Source organism: Nelumbo nucifera, chromosome 1, assembly GCF_055504915.1.
Source record: "Nelumbo nucifera cultivar China Antique chromosome 1, China Antique-T2T, whole genome shotgun sequence".
NCBI classification, from domain to species: Eukaryota; Viridiplantae; Streptophyta; class Magnoliopsida; order Proteales; family Nelumbonaceae; genus Nelumbo; species Nelumbo nucifera.
The window spans coordinates 125,217,883-125,237,518 of NC_142649.1; the positions used below are offsets into that span (position 1 = coordinate 125,217,883).

At 37.7% G+C, this 19,636-nt stretch overlaps 1 protein-coding gene and 1 pseudogene across 8 annotated transcripts; one reads left to right on the plus strand and one right to left on the minus strand.

The window, feature by feature from the left end:
- Positions 1-724: 724 nt before the first annotated feature.
- Positions 725-1,818, plus strand: LOC104609752 (enoyl-CoA delta isomerase 2, peroxisomal pseudogene; annotated as a pseudogene). Its single transcript, XR_016080093.1, has one exon. The product of XR_016080093.1 is annotated as an enoyl-CoA delta isomerase 2, peroxisomal pseudogene (transcript).
- A 1,241-nt stretch (positions 1,819-3,059) lies between these two features.
- Positions 3,060-19,576, minus strand: LOC104609754 (protein CLAVATA3 INSENSITIVE RECEPTOR KINASE 4-like). Of its 7 annotated transcripts, none has more exons than XM_010276132.2 (12): positions 19,437-19,576; positions 17,596-18,053; positions 17,367-17,499; positions 17,123-17,194; positions 15,702-15,845; positions 15,514-15,585; positions 15,370-15,429; positions 6,474-6,547; positions 6,247-6,393; positions 5,798-6,136; positions 4,635-5,026; positions 3,060-3,686 (listed from the first exon to the last, which is right to left on the minus strand). In XM_010276132.2, the coding sequence occupies exons 2-12, from the start codon at positions 17,861-17,863 to the stop codon at positions 3,369-3,371; spliced, it is 2,019 nt and encodes a 672-aa protein (XP_010274434.1). In that variant the 5' UTR covers positions 17,864-18,053; positions 19,437-19,576; the 3' UTR covers positions 3,060-3,368. The 7 variants fall into 7 exon arrangements, with proteins under 7 accessions (XP_010274434.1, XP_010274433.1, XP_010274435.1 ...); XM_010276131.2 differs by having other exon boundaries at positions 5,798-6,145; XM_010276133.2 differs by having other exon boundaries at positions 5,798-6,145; positions 6,474-6,539; positions 15,763-15,845; positions 17,123-17,245.
- Positions 19,577-19,636: the final 60 nt, after the last annotated feature.

Genomic DNA, 19,636 nt, shown 5'->3' on the forward strand with positions numbered 1-19,636 from the left:
TAGTCTGCCTCCATCCTGGTATATCCATTACCGTTCATGGTGAAAATCCTGTCTCTGCAATCATCAACTCAACTCAAATAAGAACTAACTCCTCTCCGAATTGCTGTTCCAACACCGGAAAATCAGGAATTTCTCGATGATAAACCGCCTAAAATGAACTTCCTTGAAACCACTCCTGTTTTTTCTCTTCTCTCCTCTCTCAAAGCAGTCAATGAGATGAAAAAACAAAAACTGCACTCCTCACAATTCATCGATTTGGCTCTTGGCTTCTCTTTGCCCAGTCTCTCACACTCTCTCTCGTTAAAACCTCTAAACCCCCACTGCCATTGCGACCTTCAAGTAACGAAACCGCATTCTTTCATCTCATGATTCTCATCGTTTATGTTTTTGAACTGTGCTTTGAACCTTCAGTTGGCACAGGAAACCGTTTAGGAAAGGAAGACGAACAACAGTGCCAGTGCCTTTAATTGATATATTTTTTTTCAAAAACATTATCATATTCTAAGTAATTATTATTTTTATTAATATTAAGGGAAAGAAGAACATCTTATATCTCCTGTACTTATAAATAATTATTATATAAAAATTATTATTTTTATTGATATTAAAGGAAAGAAGAATTATTATTTTTATTGATATTATATAAAAATTATTATTTTTATTTCAAAAACATCTGATATCTCCCGTACTTATAAATAGTTATTATATAAAAATTATTATTTTTATTGATATTATGAGAAGCAGATCCCGTTTAAAACACATAGCTTTTTCACCTTCCACCAATAAATAGTTTGACGGAAAGAGTGAGAAACAGCATAGGGAATAGGGATTTGGGGAGAGAAGACGACGGCGATGTGCACGTTAGAAAAGCGCGGTAACATTTTCTTTCTAACTCTAATCCGCGACGATGAGCACCGGTTGAACCCCAAGCTCATCGGCGAGATTCGATCAGCTCTAAGCCAAGTTCATGCCGAGGCCACGCGCGGTTCGGTCCTGGTTACCACTGGCCAGGGCAAGTTCTTCTCCAATGGCTTCGATCTCGCTTGGGCCGAATCCGCCGGGTCCACCGGCTTCCTCCACCGGCTTCACCACATGAGCGGCGGCTTAAAGGCAATCATAGTTGACCTGCTCTCCCTCCCTATGCCCACCATAGCTGCCGTATCGGGCCACGCCGCTGCTGCCGGGTTCCTGTTCGCGCTTAGCCATGACTACGTCTTGATGAGGAAGGACAGGGGGTTCCTCTACATGAGCGAGCTGGACATCGGGCTTACCCTTCCCGATTACTTCATGGCGTTGTTGAGAGAAAAGATCCAATCGCCGATGGCTCGGCGCGACGTGGTTCTGCAGGCCGCGAAGGTAAAGGCGGAGGAGGCGGTCAAAATGGGGATCATAGACTCGGCACACGATAGCGCGGCGGAGACTCTGGAGGCGGCCCTGCGCATGGGTGAGAAGTTGGCCTTGGCCGCTAGGAAGTGGGATGGAGGGATTTATGCCGAGATACGGAAATCGTCGTTCCCGGAACTTTGTAGAGCGCTCGGGCTACAGAGCAAGACCATCGTCACACCACGGCTTTGAAGAATAAATAAAAGAAGGGACTAAATACAAAATGAAATTCTCGGTGGTAGTTTCCGGCGGTGCTTTGGCGTCGGCGGGGATATAATATTATTCTATGTTCTCCACGCTTTGTTTTTTCAAATCCAATCTCATTAACGTATTCACCATACAATTCCCCCCTTTCATAAATCAAGTTTAGCCTGTGTTGAATTGAGCTTTTTTTTTTCATAAATCAAGTTTGAATAGTGATCTGTTACGCTTGAACGGACAGAACAGTCGTAGGCATGCATTAATTGTGGTATGATGGGCATTTGTCGAAATTAAAAAAGTGGGAGTATTGCCAAAAAAAGGGAGAGAATTGATGCTTTGTAGTTAGAATCATGTATGTAATTACTCGGTCCTTAAATTAGTGTTGTTATATTCATGAGATTTATATGAATTTCCCTCTGCAGTCATGTATTATCTAGATCTTTCCACTATTGCCTTAGAGGTACACTTTGTGAAACCAACATTTTGAACCTTGCATGTGGTCATTTCTATAACATTTTTCACTCTAATTCATATAGCCCTTCTCTCAGGTAGCATATTCCATGATTCAAAGTTTCAAACCACATGAGATTAGCTGCATTACCAAATGTAATGAGCCCAATAATTACACAAAAAAGCTCTGAGTCATGTATATTTTTTTTGGTCATAAAGAAAATAGCAACAGCAATGGCTTATATCAGTACACTGTTTATTGTCTCAACTGCTATGACCATCTGACAGAAATAAAACTCATTTTAGTTGCTTGAACTCAAAACCTCCAGATTGAAGAATACAACTCTACCCGACTGATTCCTCTCCAGTCTCCTCCCTGGCGTCTACATACCACTTTAGCCAAGTATTGTTTCAACTCAAAACAATCAAAAACCTCCCAAGGTCTGCTAAATCTGCTGCTCATTGTTTAGCCAAGTATGGTTTACTAGCTAACCAAACGTAGACTTGGTCTCTATGCCCTCTTTACAACATTTTATTGACAAGGATTGTATTTGAGCACGTTAAATCAATAAATTGCCTTGTTAGGCTTCAAAGAAAAAAAAACTTCAGGTTGTAGAATACAATGGTTCAGTGTCGAGACCAAGGAGCAGTAACACAAAAAGATCACATTGCTTTAGATTTAAGGGATGGATGACAGGTTTTTTAAAATCAATTTTCTTGCATTTCTTGTCGCTTGAATCATGTAATTCAAGTAATGTAGATCAAATATTCTGAACAAGATTAACATTAATACGGTCAAATATCCCCCCTGGTATATAATATGGTCAAATGCTGCATTGAGAATGCAGGAGCAGTGGTTCATCCTTTGGACGTAGTTAATGAATGCATTAATGCATCTTTACCTCTAATGTTTAAGCTAGGGAACAGAACCAGAAAGATGGTATACGTTAAAACAGTTTGAACAATCGGCTGATGCAAAACCTGAGGGTTTTCTGTATATGTAACAAAAATGAAAAGAAATGCCCTAAAATGAATAAACTGGCATTTTTCCTTCTCTTTTTTCTTGCATCAGTTCAGTTACACATTTGTGGAAGCCAAAATCTTTTACCACTTTTCCATGTGAAAATATTGTACTACCCCCAATTCTCTCGTATCCTTTAGGTTGTGTTTGGTTTGATAGAAAATAAGAGCTTTCCCTCAACTTTCCGTTTCTCTCTTGTTTTCTATCAAAGCAAACATAGCTTTAGGGATTTATGTTGATCCAAAGATTTAACTACCCTCCATTATCAAATGCAAACTCTAAATTTGAGCCTGCAGAAAGCAATTCCTGCGCGTCACCTGGGGCCAGACAGCTCAATTGCTTCAATGATGAATGAAGATTCTTCAAGGGCATCACTGTAGTTTCTGGAGAAACTGTAAGCCCTTCCTCCACTAGGTATGTCAACTTGAGCTTCTTCTGTATGTATTAGTGGTCTGATCACACCTTCCAGTGTCTTTAGGGCTTCTGACATCTTTGGTCGGAGGTTGGGATGGGATTGTGTACACTGCAGGGCCACTTCTACTGCTTTTTCCAGCTCTACTGCATCAAAACATCCATTAAGATCCTTATCTACCAGTACCTCCAGTCTCTTCTCCTCGTGCAACGTCCTAACCTACAAATTTCAGCCAGACCATCATAACTGACATAATCACATAACAACTGTAGAAATGCAAGTCCTATCAGCAAATAACTAATAATGGAGCAATTATACCTTACTTTAGCCCCAAATAAGTTCACTACTGCTTAATATGCAAAAGAAGCAAAGTGAGAAACACCTCATATTGCTTCCATAACCGGACTTCATCTATAAGAGAATGCATAAAACAGTAACCAGGAAATGCACATTCTTGCACTAGGAAACAAGTTCTCTTCTACAGATGTAAGGAAGTATTTGTTTGACAAACTATAATTTGAATATAGATCAATCTTACATGGACCACACACACTTGAGCAGAGAATTTATGGAGGGAAGCCCCAAAAGTCATAGCATTCAGAAGTTCTAAAGAATTTGGAAAGAAAATGCTTTTCAAACCAGGATTTAGATTGGTAGTAAAGAATTTAGAATTGTACAATTAAATTTTACACTAAAAAGAACAATCTCCTTCATTTGAATGCATGATAGAATTTGTCCAATATTCAACAGAAAGGCTCATGACTAGGGGAAGTCTCAATATACACCAAATTTTGTTAACAAAACATTTAGGTACAGATTCTGGATTGGACAATTTGAACCAGCAACCACCTACTCAATTTTCTGATCTCTTTTACTTTTTCTTTTTGTTGATTTTTTTTTTTTTTTTTTTTTGGGGGGGGGGAGTTGGGGGTAAGAACATTTACTCAAATTTGGACAAAGATGGTTATCTAAATTGAAACTGCTCCTCTGAAAAACAGTTGGCAGAAAATAACCAAAACAAGCACAAATCCGGTAACAAAATTCTCTGAGGTAAACATGACTTTATAGAATCACCATGATTTTTGTGTTCAATCTCTTTGCATAGGAGATTGAAAATAACAATACCACAGACAATAAAAGTTTATTCAAATACTCAGAAGTAGTTACCCAGTCAAGAATCATTCCCTTCTGAATCTGGCCATTTCCTGCATCTAATGCCTTCTGTCCCGTTATGAGTTCCAAGAGTAATATACCAAATCCAAATACATCGGTTTTCTCAGAAGATTGCCCTGTAGAAAGATATTCTGGTGCAATATGTCCTACAGTACCCCGCACTGCAGTTGTGACATGTGAATCTCTCTGATCTAAAAGCTTTGCAAGGCCAAAATCCCCAACCACAGCTTCAAAACTTTCATCAAGTAAAATATTTGCAGCTTTGACATCCCTGTGAATGATTTTTGGGTTACACTGTTCATGTAAGTATAATAGTCCACGAGCAGCTCCAAGAGCAATTCGCATGCGTTTGTTCCAGTCCAAAGATGGCTGTTCACGGGGAGGATCTGTGCATGATAGCTGAGCTTAACTAAGAAACAAATGAAGCAGAAAATAGAAAATGACATCTAAAACTGCATATCAAAGCTAAATAGTCTTATTTCTATTCGTGAAGGATGGATTTTTAACAAATGAAAGCATTCAAATTTTGTATGCTCTTGAACTCAGTTGAGATACTTCTCAACATCTAACAGAAATGTGAAATGATAAATGTACTCAACTCATGAAAATGAAATTACTTTTTGTTTAGACTTGGGCGTGTTTCATAATTTGATAATTCAATGTAAAGAATAAAAAGTCGTTTGCTAGCTTCACTGCACCTTTGGATGCAATGTGAAATAAAACCATTTCATTTTAGTTTTTCATGGCATTTTAACATGTTAACATAGAAAATGGAGGCATTTACTGTTGTTATGAAAAGATGGGAATGAGTTATTTCTTGAAATTCTAAAATGACCTCACTTCTATCTTCTCTCTGGCAACCAGAAAAATGGCTCCATTTAGAACTTTTGCTCTCAAATGAAATGAAAGATACAATAAATCATTTCATTTCAGGTTGCATCCAAACATGCTGTTAGAGATGAATCACCTTTGCATACAGTTGCTAAAACATTCAAGACACTTCATTCGCAAAAGCAATGGTCACCTCTCTTAACAAAAGAAATGAAAGACCACATGCATTTCATCATTGAATACCCCCAGTTAAAAGAAAAAAGAACATTGTGTCAAGTCATTTGGTATCAAGTCCACAGAAGACAACCAACATATTGGAAACAAACCTCTCAAGCGGTCAGCAACACTCCCATTTGGCATGTAAGGATAAACAAGTAACCTTTCATTAGATGTCATGCAAAACCCATATAAACGTAAGAGATTCCGGTGGAGAGCCAAGCCAATCATCTCAACTTCAGTTTGAAACTGCACTTCTCCAGTAAAACTGGGATCCTTTAACCTTTTCACAGCCACAACTGTCCCATTCCGGAGACATCCTCTATAGACCACCCCATATCCACCTTGGCCTAAGATGTTCTTGGGGCTAAAATTATCGGTTGCAATTTGCAGTTCACGAAAAGAAAATCTCTTCAGATGACCCATATCAAATTCATAGTCCTGTTGCTCTGCAATAACTATAGTCAGTAAATCAGATAAATTAAAATCTTTCCCTCATTTCCAACTTTATGTATATGAATACATGAAAATAAATCACTTAAAAGGGTTTAAAGAGTACCATATGAAGCAAAGGGAACACCCCATCTGCACCAATTAACCCAACAAACAACCAGCATCACAGAGACCACAAAGGTACAGCTGACACCTATAGCAACATCAACTGCCCATTGACGATGACTACTGGATTTTTGTGATGAACTAGCATCTGTAAACAAACAACAACGAAAATGTTACACCTATAACATCTAATATATAATTTCTTTTCTAGACTATATCATAGCTTACCCAGAGCTGGTTCTGGAACATTCCTACAAGCTTCTTCCAATGATGAGGTGCAAAGAAACCTATTCCCTGCAACACTAAAGAATACAGGTATAGTTTCAACAGCTGAGTAAACAAAACAAATATCAAAAGACCTGCATGATAGAAAATATTGAACTGTCAATCAAGTTTAACAAAATACTAGAAAACATTCAGAGTTGCAAATCGAGGAAGAAAAATATCAAATATGACACAATTTATTAACTATGTCATCTTTGTACAACATTTCAGATGAATTACTCAGATCAAAATTTATCAGATGCTAACATGGGCATATCAGGTAATCAAGGCGCCAAAAGGGACTTTTTTTTTTTTTTGAAAATCACAAGTGATGGAAAAATGGCATATATACCAAATTCCATTATAAAATACTGTTCAAGAAACCTATTCTCTGCAGTTGGCCTAATTGTTTTTTCTTTTGTTTGGAATATGTTTTCTCTCTTTTTTCTCCTCAGTGTATCTTTCTTTTGTTCCACTCCCCTTTTGTTGCTTTGCTTTCTAGTGATATCTCGTCACTATCAGATGTACTTCTTTTCTTCTATTAATAAATTTACTTTTTTATTTACTACCAAAAAAAGTGATAAGGATGCCAGGCCTACAAGAAGCTCATATCTCAGCAACATGTGTTTGCCTTCTTGCTTAGATTGAACCAGTATATGAACTTATTAGGGTCCAAATTTTGGGCAACAAGGGTCTTCTATCCAAGAGGTGTATGCATTGATCCAATTTGAGAAGAGTAGGAGAAATGATATGAATTCTCTTGAGGGGGAGCAAATAGCCTTGGATGCAAAGGGTGGTATGATTAGCACGAGGAAGGGTATTTTCAGAAGAAAAGATATGAGAAAGATAAGTTATGGTGCACTCATTACCAGAGACCTACACATATTCGTGGTAGTTGTTGGGATTTAATTGGTAAATCAAACTGGCCTCAAGAGTTAGATAAAACCATCACCAAAGCAAAATAAGAAACCTGCTCCCAATAAGTATACTACAACAAATATGGCCTCCCAAGAACAAGCAAATAGCTCTACTATGAGTATGTATCAAGATTGTTCCCCTGGTTTAGATCCCAAGGAAGTGTTTATCAATGCCTTCCGTGAACATTTGGAAATGTATGGTAGGGCATTGTGGCAAATAGATTCTAGCCCTAGCCCCTCAACCTCCTTTGCATTTACATCAAGTAACATTGCCTTTGCTTTCCATGTGTCTTCCCAGTCTTCAGAATCACCTTGGATTATTGATTCCAAAGCTTCCAATCACATGACTGGTAAGTCAACTTTGTTTCAATCCTATACACTTCTTTCCGGTAGAGAAAATGCGAGACTAGTTGATGGTTTGTTCTCTTCCATAGCTGGTCAACGATCTATCTATCTGCAGGTTTCTTTCAAATGTGCTTCATATTCCAAATTTATTTATTAACTTGTTGTCTATTAGCAATATCACTCACTCTTTATGTTGTTTAGTAACCTTTCTTCCGCATTCTTGTGTGTTTCAGGATCTAGTTCCCAAGAAGATTGGTGGAGGGAACTTGGTGGATGGCCTTTATATGGAGAATAAAATTGGTCTTGCAACTATAAAGTGTATGAGTTAGTCCTTTAAAAGTCAAATTTATTTATGGCATTATCGCCTAGGTCATATGTCCTTTAAGTCATTAAAGTGTTTGTTTCTAGAATTCTTTAAGTTAGTGTCGATAATTGAATTGCAGTGTCATACGTGTCAACTACAAAGTGTACGAGTTAGTCCTTTAAGAGTCAAATTTATTTGTGGCATTATCACCTTGGTCATATGTCCTTTGAGTCATTAAAGTGTTCGTTTCCAAAATTCTTTAAGTTAGTGGCAGTAATTGAATTGCAATGTCATACATGTCAACTAAGTAAACATCGTAAAAGTTCCTTTCCTTTAAGAAATAAAATATAAGATTTTCCCTTCCATATTGTTTATTCTTATGTGTGGGGCCCTATTCTAATAGTGGCTACAAATATTTTATCATGCTCACTGTGTGTTTACCCAATGCGTTCCAAAGATGAAGTACCTGTTGGACAGTGTATGCCCTTAGCTCCAATCAGATTGATGTACTTGATAACATTTATTGTAAATGAATAAAAGTGCATAATTGATTCATGTGATTTGGTGTGTTTCTCTGTAATACTCTTAAACTGGACACTAATGAGACTCGTGTTAGTTTAGAATCTTCATAGCCGTTGGATAGATCTAGGGAGATTTATCCTACCAAGGCTGACATTGATGTGCCGCCAAGTTGGTTGGGGGGGTGGCTTGTCTCAGCTACCAGGGTGAGACTTGAGGTACATGTAGTGTGGGTTTTCTTGAAACCCTGAACTAGACCAAATTCCAATATTGCCCTAGACCTTGGAGATAGATGGGCAAAACTGGAATGTTACACCTTACCCCTAGACTCGATTATGGTACTGCACTAGGTGTCGAATTGGGCCATCTTTGATATGCCAATCAGTGAGATCCTTAGAGGGGGTCAAAACCTGGGTATGTTGGGATAGTTCGAGAATTCACCTTAGTGGGTGATCATAGTGATAGGATCAGCCCCTTTGTCGGACAAAGTGAATGATCAGGGAATGCACTCTCTTATGGAAACCCAAACTACCGGCAGTGGATTTCAAATGTGTTTGAAATTTGGTTTTGCAAAATATATTTATATAAAGATATACTTATATATTACGGTTTCAAAATTGTTTGCAAAAGGTTTTAATTCCCAGGATCCATGTGAGTAGAGAGTGCAACACTGTACCTTGCAGCCGAGGGAGAGGTCTTCTTTTGTTGGGCAGTGTTTGATCATTAAGGGCTGAGAAATTAAGTGTAGGACCATTGAGGGTAATACCTGATGGGCTAATCTTGCATCTGCCCACAATCCTTGGGTTTTCATAAGGTGGCTGGACCTAAGGACCATTTATTGTAAATGTTGGGCCCATTAAGAGCCCATGGTGATGGACTCAGGGGTTCACTATGTCCTACAGTGAATTCGGCCAGGCCTTGTAACAGATGCTGGATTGAACCCATGTGGCTGATGTGTAGATCGATGTTAGGGTCCCACGCCATACAAAGAAAGCCAAGTTAGCCAGCAAATTAAAGGGTAAGTGAGCTATGTGACTTAATGGGCCTAAAGCCCATTTCGAACTGGGCTTAAATTAGTTAATTAAAAGGGGGCAAATTTTGATTTATAACCTTATTAGGATTAGTTGAAGGATAAGACAAGTCTTATCTAGTTAAGAGTCCAGATCCAAATATCAGATTTGGATCAAGAAACTCTCTCCTAATTGGATTAGGAGGCTGATCCAAAGAAGGATATAAATAGGGGGCAAATTCCTCAGTTTAAATACACTCAGCAACCTGCAGAATTCCCCTTAGTTCTTGTCGCCCCTACCGAGTTCGATTTCCACTTGTGGAACTGATCAAGAAAGGTTCTTGATATTGTTTCTTGCTGGAAGAAACAATTCTAAGTTGTGCTCACCAGCCCTTGTTCGATTCTTGCTGAAGAATTCAGGTTCTTGCTGAAGAACCATTCTGTTGATCTTGCTTCACTATCACTGTGTCATCTTCAGTGGAGGCGGGTTTTGGTCTTCTCTTTGGGCGTTAACACCTACGTTGGGAGCTACTATTACTTCGTATCAGGTATATCCCTCACTTCCCTTTTGGTTTCAAATCTGGTCCGGTTTTGATTCAAGAACGAACCTTGAAAATGCAGTTTTCTAAATTAGGGAATACGATTCCCGAATGGGAGTGAAAGAAATTTTTGAAATTTCGCCCAACCTTCCTGCAGGGTTCGGCCATCCATATGATGGATCTCCCATCCCTTCATTTCAAATGTGTTTGAAATTTGCATTGCAAAATATATTTATATAGAAATATACATATATATATTGTGGTTTCAAATTGTGTGCAAAAAGTTTTAATTCTCGGGATCCATGTGAGTAGAGAGTGCAGCACTATAACTTGCAGCCGAGGGAGATGTTCTCTCTTGTCAGGCAGTGTTTGATCATTAAGGGTTGAGAGGTTAAGTGTAAGACCATTTAGGGATAATAAACCTGATGGGCTAATCTCACATAAGTCCATAGTCCCTGAGCCTTCATAAGGTGGCTGGACTCAGGACCATCTAGTGTAGATGTTAGGCCCACTAAGAGCCTATATTGATGGGTTCAAGGGTTTATTCGGCCAGGCCTTGTAACAGAGGTTGGGTTGAACCCATATGGCTTTCGTGGAGATCAATGCTAGGGTCCCACGCCATACAAAGAGAACCAAGTTAGCCAACAGTTAAAGGAAGTGAGCCTGAAAGCTTAATGGGCCTTAAAAGCCCACATCAAATTGGGTATTTAATTAGATTAAATAAGAAGGTGGCGAATTGGGTTTATAATCAGAATAGGATTAGCTGATGGATAAGATAAGTCTTATCCATTTAAGAGTCCAGATTCAAATACAGATTTGAATGAGGAATTCTTTCCTGATTTGATTAGGAAGATGATCCAAAAGAAGATTATAAATAGGAGGGCAAATTCTCTTCAGTTCAGAGCAATTCTCTTTCTGCTTTTCTCCCTCTGTTCTTGCCGCCACCTACCTTATTCGATCTCATCTTCGACTAATCAAGATTTGATCTTGAAATTATTTCTTGCTAGAAGAAATAATCTTGAAGCTATGCTCACATCCTTGGCGTGATTCTTGCTGAAGAATTGGGGTTCTTGCTAAAGAACCTCCCTGTTGATCCTGCCTCACCCTAAGCTGTGTCACTTTCAGTGGAGGATGGATTTGGCACTCTCTTTGGGCATGAACACCTACATTGGGAGGAGCATTTGCATAGATTCCGTATCAAGTACCTCTCTCCCTAATCTTTTGTTCAGATATGGTCCAGTTTGTTTCAAGAATGATCCTTGAAAAATGCAGTTTCTCTAAAACTAGGAATAGGATTCCCGGAAGGGAGAAAGAAATTTTTGAAATTTCGCCCAGCCTTCCTGCATGGTTCGACCATCCATATGATGGATCTCCCTTCCCTTCAGTACCTAAACTTATTTAAGATTTCCAACGTATGGTACTTACCTAGCTCCAGATTAAGATACAAATCTTCTGGTCTAACAATGCAAAAGAGTACTTTCATGGTGACCTTGCCAAATTTTTTGCTTCATGTGCATCCCTTCATCAAAGCTCATGTGCAAAGACTCCTCAACAAAATGGTGTTGCCAAAAGAAAAAAACGCCATCTCCTTGAAGTTGCTCAAGGCATGTTACTACATATGAATGTTCCCAAATGCTTTTGGATGGATGATGTATTATTCAATGCCTATGTTATCAAATGTATGCCCTCTCGGTTGCTGGATTACAAGACTCCACATCAGCTCTTGTTCCCTAAAGCCCCATTATTTCCTATTCTTATGAGTGTGTTTGGGTATTGGTGTTTTGTCCATCATCTGTCACCAAGGTTTGAAAATTTGCAACATAGCGGTCCATATCGGTCGATACATGGAACATATAGAATTTACATGCTTTGTTTATTTTTGTTAGTATCGGTCCGATATGGGCCCGTATCGGATCGTTACGGGCTTGTATCAGCCAATACAATTTGAATTTAATATTATTCTCTCTTTCTCTTATTTAATTTTGGCAGGTTTTAAATATCAAATTTAATTTCCCTCTTTCTCGCTCAATTTTAGTAACTTTACAAATACAAAAATTTAATTTATATGGCTCTTAATTAATACTTTTATGACATGCCATTAAAGGCAAATGAAATACTGCATTTAAGGCAATGTTCAAATTCGAATTTGAATTTGACATGCCACTAAATTTGCCTATTAAAAAAGCACAAATAGGGGAGAAAGGCATTTGAGCCTTAGTCATCAGCTTGTAATGACTACAAGTTCACCACCATGCCATACCCCAAGTGTATGGCATATTTTATGTATTTTAATTCTTAATAAAACTCTCTTTTTAGTGGATGGATGTCAATAACAACTAAAATTCATTATTAATATATGTATACATACATACATATATATATTAATAAATATTAATTTTAAGAGAATCGGACCATGCATCAACCTGGAAAAAGGAGAGGTTGAACCGGGGTCAAAATGTGATATACATATATAATATTATAAATTATATATTAGATTATAATATATTCAAAATATACAATTATATTCTTCTATAACATTTCTATAACATATTTTTTATCTTAATTTCAATTTTTTTATAAGACAGCTATCTTGAAAAGTTACCCAAAATTAAAAAAAATAAAAAGACCACCCCAACCAGACATCCGAGAAATAAGTTATGGCATTTAGAAGTTTGCATTTATGTGCTAAAAAAATTCAAAAAAACCAGCGGATTTTCTAAAACCGGGACTGGTTCACCAGTTTTCCAATTTGACTAGCCAACTCAATGGTTTTGAGCGGTTTTATACCCAATCCGATTTTGGGGGATAGCTGAACTAACCAGGGGCCCAAGTCATAGTTCAATTGGTCCAACTGGCTGGTCTAGTCTTGTTTTCTAAACAATGATAAATGTTAACACAAATTATATTGATTCTTTAAAAACTAAGGTATGTTTGTATATACACACACATTTTAATTCTTTCATCATTTTTCAACGGTTTCCAATTATGTCATGATATTTCACACTTTGTATAATTCATTGAAATATAATTTTTTATGTTTAAATAACTTATTTATAGTCATATAAAACTCATATTTTTTGTTATCAATATAGTTTTTAGGATTTATATGAGTTTCTCGATGTATCCATGCGTATCTTAATTTTTCGTCCATATCCATCCTTATCCAAAGCGTATCTCAATATGTCTTAAAATTGCCTCTCCGATACACATTGTATTTCCAATACTTTGAACCTTGTCTATCACCCACTCGTGGTAAGCTTGACTCCAAAGCTGCTCCTTGTATTTTCCTGGGTTATCCTTCCACTCAAAAGGGTTACAAATGCTTTATCCCACCTCTTGTAAGTATTATGTTTTCATTGATGTGTCCTACTCTCCTCAGGGTTGAGGAGAAACCAATACAGGTTCAACTTTCTCTTCCTCCTTTTCTTGATCCTCCTCCTTTTCATATCTTCCTTCGTCACTGCAAGGTCCAATAGAGTTTGAGAGCTATGGAGTAGCCTGAAGCAATGCAACCAATACTATCAAAATACTCGAAGACAGATCCTCCTCAACCAGGTACCATTATTCCTATTATTGTTTTCTAATCGCCTTGATATTGATTCCTCTATAGTTAGTGACCTAGACCTTCCTATTGCTAAAAGGAAGAGTATTAGATCCTATACCACTAACCATCCCATTTGACAATATGTTTCTTATGAAAGTGTCTCACCTTCTTTTCAAGCTTTTCTTTCTCCCATTGGTAGTTTTCCTATTCCTAGAAATGTAGCAGAGGCTCTTTTTGTTCTTGAATGGACAAATGCAATGAAGGAAGAAATTAATGCCTTACATAAGAATGGCACATGGGAATTTATAGTTCTTCTAGAAGGAAAAGAACCAATGGGGTGTAAATGGGTTTTTTCAGCAAATCATAAAGTAGATGGTATAGTGGAGAGGTAATAAGGCCTGCTTGGTGGGAAAAGGATTTACTTAGGTGTATGGAACTAGATTAGCCAAGATTAATTCTATCAAGGTCCTATCATTAGTAGTGAACTAGATTAGGAGCTACATCAGTTAGACATTAAAAATGCCTTCTTGAATGGTGATTTAGAGGAAGAAGTGTACATGGTCCAACCTCCTATAGTTCATGCTCAAGGTAGTGAGTTGAAGGTATGCAAGTTAAATAAGTCATTGTATGGATTAAAACAGTTGCCAAGGGCATGGTGTAGTAGGTTTCATCTAGTTGTATAGTAGATGGGGTTTACGTAGTGCCAATCAGATCACACTCTTTGTGAAGAAGGAACTTCATCACTTGTGGCACAATGACCTTTATGACAAGAATGATAGCCATCTATTTTTCACCTTATGTGACACAAGGGCACAAGTGTCTTTTTACCTTCTTTTGTAAAGTCGCTACATAAAAATATAAGGACTGGAGCCGCCAGCCTACTTGAACAATTTTGATATCAAAATCATAGGATATTGATGGCCCCTATAGCCAAGGTTGTAAACATACTGACCTCCTATACAGTAGCACTGTCAAGTGTCAAGTGCTCCTTTCACTGAAGCAATGGAGATGTCTATATGTAATATTGTGTATGTACCGAAGAAAAGTCACAATTTGTACAAAATGTTACCCAATCAACAAAATTAAATTAGAAAACAAAGAAATGGAATAATCTAACAAGGAAAAGCAATAAATAAATGAATTCAAGCCACTAAAAATAAGATTATACAAATTGATAAACATCTATATGCTGCAACAGTAGAAGAAGAATATAAATTAAGAATCAGGTGCCAGACTTAGCAGCATTTAGCAATATATAGAATGAACAAAAAGGACATAGAAACAGAACAAAGAAGATAGCAATAAAAAACCAAACAGAGAAGAAAATAAGAGCTCAAAGCAATACAAAAAAGTGTCGTATAATAATATAAAGACAAGATAGACTTAACCAATAATATATCAGTATGTAACATGAGCAATTCTATGATATAAACATTTACTTTCAGTTAGGTGCTTGCATGGACAAGTGAGACATTTGCTACATTCTACCTATGTGCGATACTAGACTAATTATTTAGTTTCGCACAGACCTATTTGTTTGACAACACTAAAACTGACATGCCACCCACTGGAGATTTAGGTTCTAACTTCATATAGATGTGCAATTAAGTAACAGATATGTGATGGCAATCATCATGCTAGAATAAATGTTTAGCGAGGATTCTTTCCACTTAAGGATCTTACCTGTAGGCTTTTGCAAGTATTCTTGGAGTGGGACCGCTAAGATTATTGAATGACAGATCCCTGTTTCATCATATGACTGTAAATACTATAACTTACATATTCTTGATAATAAAAGGAAAAGTTGAGATGTGGTGGAATACATACAAGAAAGAAAGACCTGTGAGATTAGCAACTGCACTAGGAATCCGTCCAGAAAGCTTATTCTTGCTAAGCCGCCTGAGAATTTGCAAGCATAAGTTGTTAAAGCATAAAAAGCACAAGGTAAACTGACATGCTAACAGTCAACCATGAAAATTAATTGGCCATAACCACAATGGAATGGGCATACTCACAAGTAACTTAGATAAGTCAGAAAGCCCAAAGAACTTGGAATCTCACCAGTAAACTGGTTACCTGAAAGGTCAAGAGTACGAAGCTCTGAGAGCTTCCCCATCTCTACTGGAAGATGACCAGATATTAGATTATTCTGTAATAACCTGAAAATGATATAATTATTTTGCTTATATTCCTTGGATATGATTTTGGCAATGGAAAACCATGTTCATAGTGGAGCATACAAAATCGTTAGGATATAGATATGACTGGCAAACACAATGGCAAGACATTTTTGACAGAAGAAAAGGTCATCACTGAATGTTATCCCAGCTATATGGGGTGAACTCTGGACTGGATATGGACCTAACCTCTGGCATGTTTTTGCAAAAAGTGGGCACTTACAATCTTGAACCCACATTCTCATGCTTGTCATTCCAGGATTTTATGATAAGAGGAAACAAATAACATGGAAATGAATTTAACAAAACCAACATATCCTTGTAAAATATTGGAAAGTTGATAGATCAAGCTAATCTATAGGTGCCTGACTAACCAGCAAGCTTTTGTAAACGCCAAATTTTTTAGGTTCTACAACTCTTTAGATGAATAGCTCTGTAGTGGGAACAATGCTGGAAAAGTTGCACCAAAGTTCACTAAAGCATTTAATGCCTAAGAAAATGAATACCATTGACTGGAAGAGGGAGAGATAAGGTAGATATTGAAGAGCCACAGAACCATAGAATAATGATAAATCTTCACTTTGTGTGAATTTTCACATTCTAAAACTACAGACAGGGTATTCTTCACTTTAACATCTCTATCATCATCAGCACTTCAAGAATTTTTAGGATCTTTTACCCTTATATTCTCCTCTCTTGGAATCTGCTTCTTATTTATGGCATTCTACCCTTTGGCAGAATACCCTGTTACCTATTAAAAAAGCATAGTTTTCTGGCAAACTTTAGAGTGGGTGTTCATATATTTTCTTCACCGTATTTGATTGTCACCTTCCTAAAAGAGGTAGAGGCCCAGAATTTGAACTTGAAAAATGGCCAAACGATATACCTACGAAACGGGTTTGTTAGTTTTCTTCGTTTTTAGTCTATTATATAATTGTTACAAATAACTCCTTGAAAGAGTAGATTAGCTAGCCTTCTAAATGAGGCTGAATATTACCCTGTGCATTAATGGTTACCAAAGGCGTCAAACAGCTTTAAATTACTTATTCCATGAATTAAAAGAATTTATTCATAGGGAATCATTTCAAGGAACTAGGACAAATTAGAGCTAGATAAACAACAGATCAACCTTCAAGGACAATGACTAGCCAAAAATGCAGAAGCGTATTTGTAATATAAATGCAAGCTCTGAAATGGACCATGAATCTTCAGTTGTTTTTTTTTTCCGGTAAGGAATCATCAGTTGTTTAGTGACTCACATTGTTTGAAGGTGACTCAAATTCCCAATGCATGGAGAAAGCAAACCTGACAACCCCTTACTAGCCATTTCTCTGCCATCAAAACCAGAAGTAGAAGAACTATCTAAATAATAGAATTCCAACCTTCAAAAGAATAAGAAAAAAAAAAGTTGGACGACAACACAACACCTAAAAACCACATAAACCCACCAGAAAACAAGACAAGTGCCACTTTTTTACATTTTTTGAGAACATAGAAACTTACAGAGAAATCACAAAACCCTCAGGAGAACAGCCAACCATGTTCCACGTGCAAGGATCAACCGAATTAATATCCCATCCATCAAGAACATGAAGAGTATCTCTCAACTTACTCTTCACAGACATCAAAGCAGCAACTAGCAATCCAAGGGGGAAAAAACAGTTCAGACTAATATCCCCAGAAACAAAGGAACACCAGTGAAGACAAAGTAAACTTTTCGGAAGCCAACTACCTTCATAGTTAACGCCCTTAGGAGAGAGCAGGCTGTCGGAAGCTCGAACTACAGGGAATCGAGCGAATAAGGAGAACTGTAGCAGCAGCAGCAGCAGAACCATCACACACAGTTCCATTGGGGACAGAGCAACAACCAGGAAAGCTGGGCAAAGTCCTTTTAGGATTTCCAGATGTTGTAGTTCTAGGGCTTTGACCTGACAGTTTTTCTGGACAGCACTGGCATTGCAGGTACCACTGCTGGTGCGAATTACAATTAAATCCGCCATTGACAACGAAGAAAGTGGTCCAGAATCTCTGGCCTCGGGGATCGGGCTGCTCTTCCGATGCCCTAACTTAATCGAACTCTATAATATATTTTCTGGGAAAGCGACGAAGAAATTGGCACAGAGCTCTGAGAGAGAGCGGGAAGTGCCCTCGAGATGCGGGAATTTATGACAGAGATTGTCACCATGTCTCCTGTCACAAGATTTGACCGTTAAATCATCGAAATTTAAAGATAATGGAGGGAATAAGAGAATTAGTGGGCTGGGCCCGCAGTGCGATCCACTAAAAGCGAATCCGTTAGTTCTAGGGCCACGAGATGCATGAGTTTTATTAGCTTTGGATCCCGAGGACGTAAACCCTACGGGGCCTTTTTTTTCACCAGGCCCACCACAAAGGAACAAACACCTTTAACTACGCCGCCCGGTCTGAAACAGTTTCTAATTCTAACCGTTGGATCTTGAACTTGAAAAGGCGTTAGTGTAAAAAATTAGGATCCAACGGCGAGGCGGGACCCACTGAATAAGCAATTTTCAAAAGTGTACCCCACATCCGCCGTGGTACCGTGTCCAAAACGGATTCACAATTTTGCCACCTATTTTAGGGGAATAGAGGAGTAATGTTAAAAGTATGCAAACCATTTTTTTTTTTTTTTAATTTGGACTTACAACATCGATCATAAACTTAGGCCTTGTTTGATGATTAATTACTTATTAAAATAAGTAATTTGTGTACTTATTTTAATAACTCATTTTTCAAATAGACCTTTTCATGGGTCGGCTCGAGTCGGGCTTTTACTTATCATTAATGGAAATATGCTAGGCCCGAGCTTGAGCCCAGCCTTGATAAAAAGCCCAAAGCCTGAGCCCGAGCCTGAAGCCTAACCTAATAAAAAAATTACAATTTTCCCTATTCAAATTAGAATTAAAAATTCAGATGTTTTTTTTTCCTATTTAAATGAACAATGGGCCTACAAGATAGGTTTTTTCCCTTTCTTTTACGTTTTAAAACACAGTTTTACATTGCTAAATAAAAAAATTTATTCAAACAGACATAATCACATAACTCATTTTAAGTCTAATTTTAGGTTGGGTCGAGCCGGGCTATTTTTACAAAACCCGAGCCCAGCTCGAATTTATTGTAGACCGGGCTTTTTGGCCCAAGTTTAAGCCCGTGGGCCTATAAACATGTTCAAGCCTGTCCGGAGGCCGAGCTGGCCCATCGGGCCACCCGGCCCATGAACAAGTCTATTTCCAAATCACTTATTATGTTTTTAAGTACTTATTGGGGTGGGAATGTTTAATAAGTTATTTTCCCCATAAGTGCTTATAACACAAGCAATCCAGATGTAGCCGAAGCAAGTTAACAATATCTTGACTTGACGCATTTGATGTTCCTAGTATGAAGAAACAAGCAAAAATAAATAAAAACTTCAAAAATGGAAACCATGAACTCAGCCCGAAAGATCCAACATCCGCATATAAAATAAAATAACCTCTGGGACTTTTATGCTTTAGTTTCACCCCTTCTGTACGACTGAGAAACGTGAAGAAAGAAAGTAAAATCAGATGCACTCACTTTTTAAGTATGAGCCAAAGGGCGTAACTTGTAGGCGGCAATGCAAGTATAGACCCCATAGAATCTGAACCTCAACAATAAACCAGTCAGCAAGAAAAGTAGGCATTCCCCGGCAAAGATGGACATGGACCATACTCTTACGCTCAAATAGAGATTCTAATAAATTGGGAATGGAAGAGCTCCAATAAATAGAACAGCAC